General features: G+C 38.4%; 1 protein-coding gene across 1 annotated transcript in view; it reads right to left on the reverse strand.

The window, feature by feature from the left end:
• Positions 1-16120, reverse strand: part of cta (Guanine nucleotide-binding protein subunit alpha cta) — a 53693-nt gene extending 37573 nt beyond the window's left edge. Inside the window, exon 1 of the mRNA XM_090397868.1 lies at positions 15555-16120. Within this exon, the coding sequence (XP_090253994.1) occupies positions 15555-16034 (480 nt within the window). The 5' untranslated portion in view covers positions 16035-16120. The remainder of the gene's footprint in view (positions 1-15554) is intronic.

Genomic DNA, 16120 nt, shown 5'->3' on the forward strand with positions numbered 1-16120 from the left:
AAAACCTTAAATCCACCACTGGTCCTCATTACGGGTGGGGCCTGCCAGCCATTTGTCCTCTTGCATGTTTCATGCAGAGGGGGAGACAGTAGGAATCAAACTGTGTCAGCGGCAGTGCAATGTGAGATTTCTGAGAAACCTTGTATGCAATCAAATCAGGCTCTGTCTAAAATAATACATCCGTTCTCATCAAAAGCCAAAAGCAGAGCCCTCCCTCTCCTCCAGCACCTGAAAGCAGACAATTGGTGATACTAAGGTTGGAGTAATGCAGAAGTCATATTTTCATATACGAGTAGCCAAAAGGTGTCATACCTTATTATTAAAATGCTCTGGATTAGAGATAGTTGTTGAAAGTTTTTCCACTTGGTTATACTATAAATTAAAGATACCAGGGATTTATATACCTGGTTTAATCTTTTATCCAAGTGTAAGCAAACAAGTTTATGCCTGAAGGCACCCACTGATGAGACTTCAAGAAAGGTCGAAACCAGTCTGGGTAGTGACCCTTCCCATTATTCATAGCATTATACATATTCACAAAGAGATGTGCTTTGCATTATGGGATACTAAGGCAAGTGATGTGAAGTCATTAGCTCCTTTATACAAGTTGACCGAGTCCTGAAAATAGTTCAGGTGCAAACTTGTTTGCTTACACTTGGGTAAATGATTAAACCAAGTATATAATTTCTTGGTATCTTTAATTTATATGCTGCTGTTTGGCACAGGTGGTTCTTGGAAATAAATAAAGCTGTTTCTATTATAGGGACAGAGGATGGGGTAGGAACTACTAGATGGTTTCACTCTCACTTGAACATGTGTATGATTATTATATTTTATAAAGACTCATTCATTCCCTATAAGGAAAAACCTACTTCTCTTGCTAACCACTTATCTTACTGAACTTTCAGTAATCAACCCCTCATTCTTTTACTTCTTACCATGCACTTATATATCTCCCTTATCTATCTTATGAAATCCCTTCATTAACATGACTGCATCAAAAGTCATAAGACACTCCTTAGAGTGATTACAGTTTGGTGTCAATTTCCTAAATATCATGTGGGGAAAAAAAAAGGGGGGGACACATTAAATCAGCTAGCTTGCATTTCTGCTACTAAATTTTTCTTATTCATCACAAGACAAGTTAGTATAGTATTTAAATAAAGGGAATGAACTCGTTCAACTGATCAAATTCATTCACCCAAATATTATTGGAATAAGTGAGACATGGTTGGATAATGACAACATCCTGACAGGTATAGAGATTTAGGAGTAAATGTTTCTCATTAAGAGATAAATGCAAAAAAGGGAGGTGGAGTGCAGTTGATAATAGAAAAGGAGTTTTGTCGCCTATGCAAGGCAGAGATGCAAGGGAGGGTATAACAGTAGTACTGTGTGAAGTAGAAGTGGATAGAATGAAGTATTTAGTTTGATGTTGCTATAGACCTAGTAATATGGAAGGCAGTGACAATGAAATGTATAAGCAAAGTCGGGTAAATAAAAAAAGGGTAATCATTATAGGTGATTTCAATTCTCGTAATTAAGATAAAGAGATAGCACCTGAGACCATCTCCTTGGGTAATTACTGCATGTTTATACATAAATTAAAGCTGCCAAGAAATTATATTCCTGGTTTATCCTTTATCCAGGTGTAAGCAAACAAAGTTTGAGTGTGAAGTATCTTCACAATTAAGTCACTTGTATGAGGCTAATTACTTCCCATTAATTGCCTTGGTATTCCATAATGCAAAGTACACTTCATTTTGGGTGTATATAATGCTAAGAATTAGAGGAAGGGCCACTACCCAGATTAGCTTCAACTTTTATTGAGGTATGTTCAAGTGCAAGGATACCACTCCAAAAATTTAGTGATCTACTAGACCACTCTAAATCTCACTGAGTGATCCTTTAGGATCACTACTGAGCTCATTACTCCTGACCTGAATAACTCCAGGACAGAAAACTCAGCAGTGGCTCCACTAAGAGATAGGCAAAAACCAAAACTGCCACTGAGCAGAATCTTTCTACTCCCCAGAAAGCAAGTTACCCCAAAGATGAACATTAATAAACATTGCATCAATGGGAGCCAAACCCAGAAGTGAACCAAGGTTGAAGTAATGCAGAATTCATACATTTCCCATATACAAGTAATGAAATGGTGTCACACCTTATTAACATATTCTGGATCAAAGCTGCCTAGAAATTATATTTTTGGTTTATCCTTTACCCAAGAGTAAACAAAAAAAGGTGGGACATGAAGTATCTTCATGACTGAGCTACTTATATATAGAGCATTATATGCACCTTTTCACTACTTGTATGGGGAAATATTACTTCCACATTGCTTCAGCCTTGGTATCACTTCTGGGTTTGGTTCCCACTGAGACCTTAATAAAGGTCGAAATCGGTGTAAGCAGTGTCCCTTCCCATAATGCTTAGCATTACACACACACCCTAAAGGATGTGTGCTTTGCATTTTGGGATAGTAAGGAAATTAATGTGGAGTCATTAGACTCAATATACAAGTAGCTTGGTAGTGAAGATACTTCACATGCAAACTTCATTTGCTTACACTTGGATAAAGAACAAACCGAGAATATAATTTCTTGGCAGGTTTAATTTACTTTATAACCAAGTGAAAAAACTTTCAATATGTTCATGCTTAGGTATAGAGTTAAAACAAGAATATAATTTCTTTTCAATGAAAAAATGTATTGTAATAGAAAGAGAAAAACTTTCCACCAACAATTAGAGATGAGCAATATAGATTTTGTCTCTCTCATTCCATAGGCTCTCCTTATCACCCTTGCTCACTTGGACACAAGCCATTGAAAGGTTTAAAGAAAAATCATGTAACTACTCTAGATGCTTCCAAGGAAGTTGATCAGGTTTGGCAGAGAGGCTGATTTACAATGCAGAGTATAGAGGTAAAATTATCATCAAGTCACCACCTTATGGCCTGCCTTCTAAGGTAGTGAGTTGATTAACTCTATCCTCACATTCTTGAATGACAGTGGAGAAATTAGAATGATCTTGACATTAACTGCATTCAAAAATGTGTGAGAAAATGTAATCTAAGGAAGTTCACACTTAATCATAAGGAAAAGAGGAAAGGCATATCAGGCATTTGATGAAAAAAAAAAAAAAAACCTGAAAGGAGACCAGAATCTCAGTGGACTGCATTTAATAGCACCTTAGATCAAGATGCAACATCTGACAATACCACAGACCTGATAAATAACAGGCTAAAGGAACATGTGTTGCTACTGTGATATATCCATGTTCATATCTTGCATTTCAGCCTGCTCCATAAACTGCCATTCTATCAACCACCTTCATCCTCAGGACTGGGGCAACGCGTATATAGAAGCTAATGACTTCACATCACTTGCCTTAGTATCCCATGATGCAAAGCACATATCCTTGCAGACCGAGACCTTTCCCTTACAAACGGAAGGGTCTTGGTATCCTTAATTTATAGTATAACCAAGTGGAAAAACTTCCAACAACTATCTCTAATCCTGAGTATTTTAATAAGGTATGACACCTTTTGGCTACTAGTATATGAAAATATGACTTCTGCATTATTTCAACCTTAGTATCACCTCTGCGTCTGGCTCCCACTAATGAGACCTCAATCAAGGTCGAAACCAGCCTAGGTAGTGACCCTTCCCATAATGCATAGTATACTTTTCATAAGGATATGTGTATAATGGGATATTAAGGTAAGTGATATGAAGTCATTAGCTTCTGTATACAAGTTACTCCAGTCCTGAAAATATCTCAGGCACAAACTCTGTTTGCATACACTTGGATAAAGGATTAAACCAAAAGATATATTTTTTGATATCTCTAATTTATAGTATAACCAAGTGGAAGTTTTTCCACTTGGTTATACTATATCAATTGCCAATATCAATAACCAATATTGACCACATTGCCACCAACAATTGGTGGCAATGTGGTCAATATTGGTTATTGACAAGCTTTCTGATGCAGTTACTAGATCTGACACTCTCAACCCCTATTACATTCCATCATATAATTACTCAGGTAATTATTCCTTAGTAACTGCATAAATTCTATTTCCTTCTTTTCAATGTGTTCTTTCCTCCCTCCAATCTATAGTTAAAGCTTGCATAATAATTACCTTCCCTCCATTCATTCAGCTTATTTACTAATGCACAGTATCCCATCATCCTTTCATCCCCTAGTCTATAGAAGCAATCAACTGTATATTTTGTTCTGCTGGCCTCTATTTCACACATGATGGCCTCAAATGTACTGTTTTCATTGTTGGTTGCAGGTCATCAATCCTCCCCTCATTCCTTTTTCTCTATCCTGCCTGAAAATACTATAGCCTTCACATTCTATCCCACTAACTATCATCTTCTGTCGGCCATGTTTCACTAATACCAATAATCTTCAGCCAGGATGAACTAACCAATGGCAAAAACTACCCCCCCCCCGTTCCAAATGCTCCTGGCATTAGTGTACATTAAATGCAATAGCACTTTAGGTTCACTGCTGTCATTAAGCTTTATACTAACCATCCCATTCTGATTTATTAACAGTGGTACTAGCTCAAGCATTTTCTGCACATTCTGACACTCAACTACCTCACTGGTATCTGTGTACTTGCTCAACAGCTTCCTTCCTAAAAGCTCTAGTTTCCCTGAGTTTGCATGCCCAATTTCAATTCATTCAGCATATTTTCTAGACTAACACTAAATCCATTTGAATGCAAACCATCTATCTTGTATAAGTCCTTTCATCATCTGTCTCACTACACTACACACATCTGCAAATACCACATCATTCCTCCTGCATAACTTACACATTGCATAATTCGCTGTCATCATGGTGCACCTTCAACTCAACTGTCATACTGTGGCAACAGACTCACTATCAGTACTTGGGAAGGTGCTGCTGATTTTCAGTTTTTTTGTGAGGAGTGGTTTCTTTGCATGGAGGGTGGTTGAACCATGGAATGCATTGCCTGATGGAGCGGTGAGAGTGAGAATGGTCAAAGAGTTCAAGGAGTAGTATATGATAGACTTTGTGTTTCTTAGGGGGGACCTCCCCCCCCCCCCGATGAGTCTTGATAGACTTTGTGTTTCTTAGGAAGGACCTCCCACGATGAGTCTTTTGACTCCATGGAGGCCTGAATAATAATAATAATAAAAACTATCAGTAACTCTTTCTTATCCGCCTAGATACTATGCTTGTCTCCTTTCAAATCAGTTGTTCCAGCCAAATCAATTAACTCTTTCACTATATCCTTTTGCATTCTAATAGCCTCACTAACATCTTTCATTTTTGCAACTGTAAAGCATGATTGTGTCACTCTCTGGCCAAGCACACCTCTTATAACAGACTCGCTGTATGAGATTCCTTAATTTTTCCTTCTCTCTTATTCAAGCATTCCTTTCTCTTTTCTCACCCTTCTTTCTTTCTCAGCTGAACCACTCACCAGATGTTTCTGTATTTATTCTAGTTCATGCTCTATTCTGTGTATCACTCCAGCAACCATGCTGGATCTTGGAATTATTATTATTACGGGCAACTCCAGGGAGTCCTTAGACTCATCAAGGGAGGCCTCAAATCATGTTCATCACAACTATTCGACATTCATACAGTATCTATCATACCTTGCCTTAAACTCATTCACTGTCACAGCATCCACCACAGACTCTGGCAGCCCATTCCACTCATTCACCACTCTAAAAGTAAAGAACCCAGCTCTAACACCCTTACTAACCACACTTTTGCCCAGCTTCCATGGATGTCCCCTAGTCCTACATAAAAAATTATGAAGGAGCTTCTGAGAAAGAGGATGTTACAGAGAATATATAAATAACAGGGTATGAGGCAAAGGCTAGGAAAGTGATGCATGTAGTGAGTGAGAAGAAATTTGTATATGAAATTAGACTAATTGAAGCGGCAAAGCAAAACTTTATCTTTTCTCACCCTTCTTTCTAGTTATATTACTAGTAGAATAAAAGGTAAATATGAAAGATTTCCTTTAGTTTCTGAGATGGAATACAGGTCACATTCACTTAAGATGTAGTGGAAATGTTCAACTGATATTTCATTAGTATGTGTATGGGAAGAAGGGGAGGGGGAGTAGTGTTGAATAACAACAAAAAGGACAGAAAACTGACATTTCAAGAATGAAAAACATTTGAAATGTTAAAAAAGTAAAAAAAAAAAAAAAAGTAACCATGCAGGGCTGGATGGAATATCACCATGTATATCACAGGAATGTGCAAAAGAGTTGCCAATGCTCTTGATTTGATAGTTAAACAGGAGTATGGCAATAGAAACAGTCCCAGAAGATAAAGGGAAAGAAAGAAAAATAGTGTCACATAACAGAAACCTAAAGTAAGTGGTGTCTAATTACAGACCATTGTGTATATCAAGTGTAATGTTAGAAAGGTGGGTTAGAGAAAAATACAAAACCTGGATTGATGAGAAGAGAAATCTTTCAAGAACAACATGGATTTGTTCAAGGGAAGTCTTGCTTTAGCTTGGTTACATTTTATAACAGTGATTAGCGTATTGGACAGAGGAGATGCTTATAAAGTGTATACTGGACTTGACTACAGCATCTGATCAAGTACCATATGATAAACTTCCAGTGAAATTGGGCAGAATGGGAATGAATAGTCAGTAGGCATCTTGGTTAGATGGTTGATTGATAGGAGCAAGCAAGTTGTGTATGTGGGTCAATTGTGTCCAAAAAAAAAAACAAAATTGACTACTAGGATACCACAGGGTTCTGTGTTAGAACCACTGTTATTTAATTTATATGTATCAGTGATATAATTTAGGGTGTGAGAGGAAATATTCTGATATTTGTGATGATTCTAAATTAGGAAGAGATGGCAGGAAGTTCTCACATGATGTTGTATTATGAATCTGGGAATCTTGATGGATAGGAATTAATGTTCAGACAAAACATTGCAAAAGGAGAATGATGATGATAATAAGGAGATGGTAATCTGACTGTATACAGCACTAATCAAGCCCCATTTGGTCTACCAAATTCTGTGGTCACCACATTCCTTTAATCTCTCCTCCAGCTCAATATTCCTGAGTCCTGAGAGAGTCTCTGTGTTTTATCTGTTGTTTCCCTATCACCAATATAGCCAGGTGGCCAGATACGGAAACAACAGATAAAACACAGAGACTCTCTCAGGACTCTGGAATGTTGAGCTGGAGGAGAGATTAAGGGAATGTGGTCTGCAGAATTCGGTAGATAGGAAGAGGATAAGTGATGTCATTGTGACACATAAATTAGTGGGAAGAGCTTATCAGACAGATATATATGGGAATTATTGCATAGGATAATGGATGGTGGGAAAGAGACCATACCTGGAAACTGTACAGAGGTCATGTGTCAAATGTCAAATTTAAAATGTTCTAATTTCCAACCTTTATGTGCATATTCTAAATTTTATGCAGTACTTAAATTTTAACTAAATTTAATTCTAGTGCCTAATATCAGTCCAGTTCTGCTGCTGTTCATTGTTAGTGTTACATTTAACACCTTTATATGCATGTAATAAAATAACTACAATAGTACAGAACCCGTTCATGCAAGCTCCTGATAAGGTAAGTATTATTTTCAGTTATGGTTGATAAAATTAGTTAATATTGCGTAGTTTTGTTTGCCTTGCGTATTTTAGTGCGTCTGTTTGTGTGTTTTTGGTGTGTATAACTTATTATTTGATAAAACACGTTGCAATAATTATGGCACCTGCACGAAGGAAAATGGTGGCCAGTAATGATGGTTCGCCATCGTTATCAAAGAACAGTAGTATAAAAGAAATGAGTCAGTGTACTAGCTGTGAAGTGTACGCTTTACGGAGTGCAGTCGGAGTGTGGATAGATGATAATAAAGGATTGAATGTGTGTAGAAAATGTAGGGAGAATGAGGAATTGAAGTGTATTTCGGATCGTGAGTGTGATATTTTTGTCAACCTTCAGAATGAAGAAAATAGCGATATGACAAGAAACGGCAAGGTTGTACATGAGAATTATGAGAGTGTGAATGTAGAAAGTGAGAATGATAGTATTAATGGTTTATCAGAGAATAAAAAAAGATGGGATAGATGCATTGAATGAGATCGCATTGTTGAATGGTGCGATAGAAAGGGCAAAACAGCAGCTAGAGTGCAAGAACAAAAGTCGACTGAATGAACCAACCAATAATAGAGGGTATGACAGGAAAAATAGGCGTATGAATGTGAACATGAACAAAATGAAGGATAGAGTGCTGTATGGAGACTCGTTAGTACGAGGTGTGTTAGTCGAGGATTTGACAAAATCGTACCAACCTGGTGCGACCATAAAGGATGTGACTGAGTCTATTAGAGAGCAAAAGGAAAGGGTGAAAGAAATGATTGTTGTGGCAGGTACGAATGATTTGAAAGGAGATAAAATGGAAATGATAGAAGACCTGAATGAGTGGTGTGGAATTTGGGACCGTGTGGAGTGAGTTTGATGGGCGAAAGGATCTATGTAAGATGGATGGCTTGCATTTGAATGGTTATGGTGTAAGAAGACTTGAGAAAGTGTTGCTGAATGTAGTGGATGTGCAAATTCAGGGAAACTAGATTCATTAAGGGGGGGGGGAGTAGATATACAGTCCTTAGGGAGGCAGTTGAATGTAAGAATGAATATAATATGCTAGAGCAAATAAGGACAACAAACCAGAGTGGGATAGTTAATATAAGGCATCAAGGTAGGGTTGGGGCTAATGGGGGTCTTAAATTCATATACACTAATACTAGGAGTATTAGGAACAAGAAGGAAGAATTTTTGGCCATGGTTGGCACTTCCAGACCACAGGTTATTGGTATTAGTGAAACATGGCTGATTGTAGATGATATAGCTAGTGGGATTGAATGTGATGGGTATAGTGTGTTCAGGAATGACAGAGAGAATAAAATGGGGGGAGGAGTATTGTTGATGATAGCTGATGAGCTACAGCCACGAAGAATAGAAGTTGAATTGCAGGATAGAGAAAAGAGCACATTTGAGGCCATTTGGTGTGAGATTGTGGCTAGCAGAACTAAATATACAATTGGGTGCTGCTATAGACCAGGCGATGGAAAAGATGGTGTTGACAGTATGCACAAGCAAATAGAAGAAATGAGTGGAAGGAGGGTGATTATTATGGGAGATTTCAACTATGGTCGCATTGATTGGAGTGAGGAGAGGACACACGGGAGGAAGGAATTGGATTTTATGCGGTTATTAAGGGATAACTATCTGCGACAGCATGTAATGGAAAATACTAGGGGTCAGAGTGCTTGACCTAGTAATTACATCTGAGGATTTGGCTGTAACAAATATGACCACATTGCCACCAATTGGTGAGAGTGATCATAGGGTCTTGACTTGGGAGGTAACTAAAGGTGTAGAATTTTCAATTAAGACAGGGTACATGTGGAATTATCGGGCTGGAAAGTATGACAAGCTTAGGAGTTTGATTGGCTCAGTGCCATGGCATGTATAACTGCAAGGACTAGAAGTTGATAGTGCATGGGAGGTGGTTAAGAAGTGCTTGCATGAAGCAATGGCTGACTGTATACCTAGAGTCCGAATAATAAATCAAGTAGGGGTTAAATGGATGAATAACACCATTAAGCTTGAGCTGCAAAAAAAGAAACAACTATGATGGGAATTTAAGGAGAAAGGTGACCGGCAGGCACACGAACGGTATAAAGCGCAGACCAGAAGGGTGATGAGTGTGGTAAGAAAAGCAAAAAAGGATTACGAAAGAACATTGGCCATGCAGGCTAAAGAGAATCCTAAACAGTTTTTTAGATATGTAGCAAGTAAAAGGAAAAATGTACATGTCAATGATTTTAAAGAATGCCGATGGTAGGAAGGTAACTGAATCAGTTGAGATAGCTGAGTTACTGAGTGAGCACTTTGCAAGAATATATCATCCAGGTGGTGACATTGCAGAAATGAATAAACCAGTAGATTATACGGGAAATGTGGTGAATGAAGTGGAGGTGAGTAGTCTATTGCATAACCTCAATGTCAATACATCTGTGGGGTTGGATGGTATACCAGCTCGTGTAGTACGAGAAGCAGCTAATGAATTGTCAGTACCCTTGACCATTTTGTTTAATTTGAGTCTCAGGTCTGGGTTAGTCCCGAGCGGGTGGAAGGAGGGGAAAATAGTTCCACTGCATAAAGGTGGTTCCAAGACCGCTGTTGTAAATTACCGACCGATTAGCATATCAGGAATCATTGTCAAGGTCTTAGAGAAATTAGTCAAGAAAAGAATACAGGATTGGATAGATGAAAATGGGATATTGTATGGGGGACAACATGGTTTTGTGAAGGGTAGATCATGCCTCAGTAACTTGCTCACGTTTTATAACACAGTGACAGCTGAACTGGATAGGGGTAATGGGTTTACAGTGATACTACTGGACCTTGCCAAGGCCATTGACAGGATACCACATGGAACCCTAATCAGTAAACTGGAGCAGATGGGGATAGATATAGGGTTGGTAAGATGGATAGGAGGGTGGTTGAAGGAGAGATACCAGAGAGTGGTTTATTCAGGAGTGGAGTCAAAAAGACGTCTTGTGACTAGTGGAGTGCCGCAGGGCTCTGTTCTTGGACCACTGCTTTTCAATTTGTTCATCAACGATATTGGAAAGGATTTGAGAGGAAGTGTTCACTTGTTTGCTGATGATGCAAAGTTGGGTAGAGCAATTGTGAGTGCACAGGATGTCAAAATTTTACAGGATGATTTGGATAGTTTGGAGGACTGGGCTAGGAAAAATGGATATCAGTTTAATGTGGCAAAGTGTAAGGTTATGCACTTTGGGGTGAAAAGAATAGCAGCAGTATATCGCATAGGTGGAACCATACTCCAGGAGATTGATGAGGCCAGGGATTTGGGAGTGTTGGTGGATAGGGAGTTGAAGTTTAGGGGGCATGTTGCAAAAGTGACTAAATCAGCTCATCAAATCACTTGGTTACTGAAAAATACTTTAACAAGCAAACACAAACAGGTTATTATTCCTCTGTATCAAGCCTTGATAAGACCCCATCTAGACTACTGTGCCCAGATATAGGCGCCAGGGTTTCTTCTTGATGGGGAGGAGGTGAAGAGGGTCCAGAGACAAGTGACCAAGATGATAACAGGTCTATGGAATGAACCTTATGAGAATAGGTTGAGGATTTGTAGGTTGCAGAAATTGGACGATAGGCGAAGAAGGAGTGATATGATTGAGACATTCATATTACTGAAGGGTTTTTATAAGATTGATCCAGAAGATATTTTTGAAAATATGACTGGTGGTGGGAGGACTAGGGTCCATGCATGGAAGCTGGGCAAGAGCATGGTTGACAAGGGTGTTAAGAGCTAGGTTTTTTACTTGGAGAGTGGTGAATGATTGGAATAAGCTTCCAGAGTCTGTTGTGGGTGCTACCACCATGAATGAGTTCAAGGCAAGATATGATAGATACTGTGTGAATGTTGAATAGTTATTCCAGACATGATGTTAGGGCCTCCCTCGATGAGTCTGTCGACTCCTTGGAGTTTCCCGGAACAATAATAATAATAATAACCCTGGCATGGAACAAGATGTGTGAAATAAGAATACTAAATTGTTGCAGGAGTCAGTCAAAAATTCGAGTTTTACCTGTCATTTAAGATATTTTAATATGAATACATATTCTAAACACATCTAATCACTTAAAACAGACAAATGCAGTAATGTGACGATTTAAAACTTTTAACCCAAACTCTTATTTGTTTCTAAACAAAGGTCTGCTGAATAACTTCTTGATACTCAGTGGTATATCTATATTGTTTTGTTCCCTCCATATCCCCAGTATTTCAGTGTACCATGAGCCATTTAAAGTTTTAGAAGATTCCTTAGTACTTTCATTACTACCATTAAGTTTTAGAGCTTAGTATATACTGGTTTCAGCATAAGTTGTTATTGTTGAAAACTTTCTGCTGTACAGAATAGTAGAATATTTCTTGTAGAAAAAATATATATAATGGGAGACAGCATAAATATATTAATGGAGGGTTAAGAAAAACTAAATTTAGAATTTACTGACAGTGAAGTTAACGTTCCTAAGACCATACTTAAAAAAAAAAAAAAAAAAAGCATTAACCCACCAATACGTTTTGGTTATTCTGTTTTGGTTATTCATAACCAAAACAGGTTTTGGTCATGAATAACCAAAACCTGTTTGTTTCTCCGGGCTTTTCAATGGATTAAAAGTTAATTTATATCTGGATAAGTGCACCAAGGTTCTTTTCCCAATTTACTGGTCCTATATGTTGTTGTTATTATTATGGGCAATTCTAAGGAGTCCTTAAACTCATCGAGGGGTGGCCCTAACATCATTTCAAGAACAACTATTCAACATTCACACAGTATCTATCATACTTCGCCTTGAACTCATTCACAGTCATGGCACCCATAACAGAGTCTGGCAGCTTATTGCATTTATTCACCACTCTCCAAGTAAAAAACCTAGCTCTAACACCCTTGCTAACCTGAATTAATCCCATAGAAACCCTTCAGTAATTTGAATATCTCAATCATATCACCCCTCTTCCATCTATCAACCAATTTCTGCAACCCACAAATCTTCAACTCGTTCTCATAAGGTTCATTCCATAGACCTACTATCATCTTGGTCACTCGTCTCTGGATCCTCTCCATCAAAAATAAACCCTGGCACCCAAATCTCGGTGCCAGGGTTTACAACAATAGCCTAGATGGAGTCTTATCAAGGCTCGATACAGAGGAACAATAACTTGCTTGTCTCTGCTCGTCAAAGTATTCTTCAGTAACCAAGTGATTTGATGAGCTGATTTAGCAATGTGCCCCCCCTAAACTTTTGCAATGTGCCCCCCCTAAACTCCCTATCCACCAACACTCCCAAATCCCTGGCCTCGTCAATCTCTTGGAGTACAGTTCCACCAATGTAGTATACTGCTGTTAATTTTTTCACCCCAAAATGCATAATCTTACATTTTGCCACATTAAATTGACATCCATTCTCCTTAGCCCAGTACTCCAAACTATTCAAATCATCCTGCAAAATTTTGACATCCTGTGCATTCACTATTGCTCTACCCAACTTTGCATCATCAGCAAACAAATGAACAGTTCCTCTCAGATCCTTTCCTATATTGTTAATGAACAAATTAAACAGCAGTGGTCCAAGAACAGAACCCTGCGGCAAACCACTAGTCATAGTCCATCTTTCGGACTCTACTCCTGAATAAACTACTCTCTGTTATCTCTCCATCAACCACCCTCCTATCCATCTCACCAACCCTATATCCATCCTCATATGCTGCAGTTTACTGATTAGAATTCCATGTGGTATCTTGTCAAAGGCCTTAGAAAGGTCCAGCAGAATCACTGTAAACCCATTACCCTTATCCAGTTTAAAACGTGAGCAAGTTACTGAGGCATGATCTACCCTTCACAAAACCATGCTGTGCTGTCCCCCATACAGTATCCCATTTTCATCTATCCATTCCTGTATTTTCCTCTTGACTACTTTCTCCAAAATCTTGACAACGACTCCTGATCTGTTGATCGGTCGTTAATTTTCAACAGCAGTCTTGAAACCTCCTTTATGCAGTGGAAATATTTTCCCCTCTTTCCATCCCCTTGGGACTAATCCAGACCCGAGACTCAAATTAAACAAAATGGTCAAGGGCACTGACAATTCTTTAGCAGCTTCACATATGACACGAGCTGGTATACCATCCAATCCCACAGATGTATTCACATTGAGGTTTTGTAATAGACTATTCACCTCCACTTCATTCACCACAATTCCAATATAAGCTGTTGGTTCCTTCCTGCAATATCACCACCTGGATGGTATACTCTTACAAAGTGCTCACTCAGTAATTCCACTATATCAACTCATTTGGTTACCTCCCTACCATCGGCATTCTTTAAAATCATTCTGCTGTATACATTTTTCTTTTACTTGCAACATATCGAAAACTGTTTGGGATTCTCTTTAGCCTGCATGGCTAATTTTCTTTCATAATCCACTTTTGCTTTTCTTACCCCACTCGTTACCCTTCTAAAGTGCACTTTATACCGTTCATGCCTGCAGATCACCTTTCTCCTTAAATTCCCTCCACAGTTGTTTCTTTTTTTGCAGCTCAAGCATAATGGTGTTATTTATCCATTTAACCCCTACTTGATTTACTATTCGGACTCTAGGTGTACAGTCTGCCATTGCCTCCTGCAAACACTCCTTAACCTTAACCACCTCCCACTATCAACATCCAGCCCTTTAAGTTTTACATGCCATGGCACTGAACCAAGCAATCTCCTAAGCTTGTCATACATGTGGAATTACCAGCCTGGTAATTCCACATGTACCCTGTCTTAATTGAAAATTCTACACATTTAGCCACCTCCCAGTCAAGACCCTATGATCACTCTCACCATTTGGTGGCAACGTGGTCATATTCTTTACAGCCAAATTCTCGGATGCAAGTACCAGGTCAAGCACTCTCTGATCCCTAGTATTTTCCATTACATGCAGTCACAGATAGTTATCCCTTAATAACTGAATAAAATCCAATTCCTCCTCCCATGTGTCCTCTCCTCCTTCCAATCAATGTTACCATAGTTGAAATCCCCCATAATAATTACCCTCCTTCCACTCATTGCTTCTATTTGCGTATGCATATTATCGCCACCATCTATTCCATCACCTGGTCTATTGCAGCACCCTACTGTATATTTTGTTCTGCTGCTCACAATCTCACACCAAATAGCCTCAAATGTGCTCTTTTCTCTATCCTGCAGTTCTACTTCTATTCTCCTTGGCTGCAGTTCATCAGCTATCATCAATAACACTCCTCCCCCCATTTTATTCTCTCTGTCCCTCCTAAACACATTATACCCCTCACATTTTATCCCACTAGCTATATCATCTTCTGTCAGCCATGTTTCACTAATGCCAATAACCTATGGCCTGGAAGAGCCAACCAAGACCAAAAATTCTTTCTTCCTTGTTCCTAATACTCCTGACATTAGTTATACATGAAATGCAGAAACCAGTTAGTCCCACCCCAATCCTGATGCCTTATACTATCCCAATCTGATTTGTTGTCCTTCGTACTTGCTCGGGCATATTATACACATTCATAAACTCAAATGTGTGTTCGCTTGCCCATTAATAATAAAATGTTTTGTTAATACATACATAATTTTACTTAAGACACGACTCAGATATTTTTATAACTTTCTTTTTTTTTTAGTTGCGCCCGATACTGAACTGTAAAAAAAAAAAACAGAAGCTTAATGAAACTAAACTAAAACACAAGAGACCACTGCTTCAACTGTTCTTCGCTGAGATTATTCTACAATTTTTTTTTTTTTCGATGTCAACAGTTCCGAATATATTTCGGTGATGTACGAAATTCTTTTTAGTGCACGAATCTCTTTATTCAAAACGTTAAAGATCCGACTTGTCATTTGCTTTCAGCAAGTATTCAAAATATTACTTACCAACTGATACTCTCTACGCCGATTAAAAGCAGTTCTTATTCCTTGATCTTGCCAAAGTTGTTGAACAGAAAAAGAATAATCACGAAACAGATTAATATCTAACATAGTGGCATTGTTATAATCCATTACGTGCGAAGCATACCGAGAATTATCAGGATGCTCCCATGGAATGTCAAGTTTACTTCGGGCATCAATCAAAACTTTCATACCCTTCACAATGTTTTGATACACAATCGTCCTGTATTCTAATATTGTCTCTTCTTCGAAATTGTGTCCGTGAATAATTTTCATCTGCTTTAAAAATGTGCTCTTGCCACTCTCGCCTGCACCCAACAAAAGCAACTTGACTTGCCTTCGAATAATGTGTTTATCTCTTTCAAGCATTTTGTCAATACGTTTGCTTCGATGGAGCTGTTCCATTTCTTCTGGTCCATATTTCAATCTCAACAGACACGAACATGACAGAAGAAGGTCTGCCATTTTGACTACTGTAGGCACATCACGAATTACCCTCCAGAACTAAACAAGAATAAATAAGTAGACGGATTCTTTCAACATTCATTAAG

The sequence above is a fragment of the Typopeltis vanoorti genome, chromosome 9, assembly GCF_054136105.1.
Source record: "Typopeltis vanoorti isolate ZY-2024b chromosome 9, IOZ_Tvanoo_1.0, whole genome shotgun sequence".
NCBI classification, from domain to species: domain Eukaryota; kingdom Metazoa; phylum Arthropoda; class Arachnida; order Uropygi; family Thelyphonidae; genus Typopeltis; species Typopeltis vanoorti.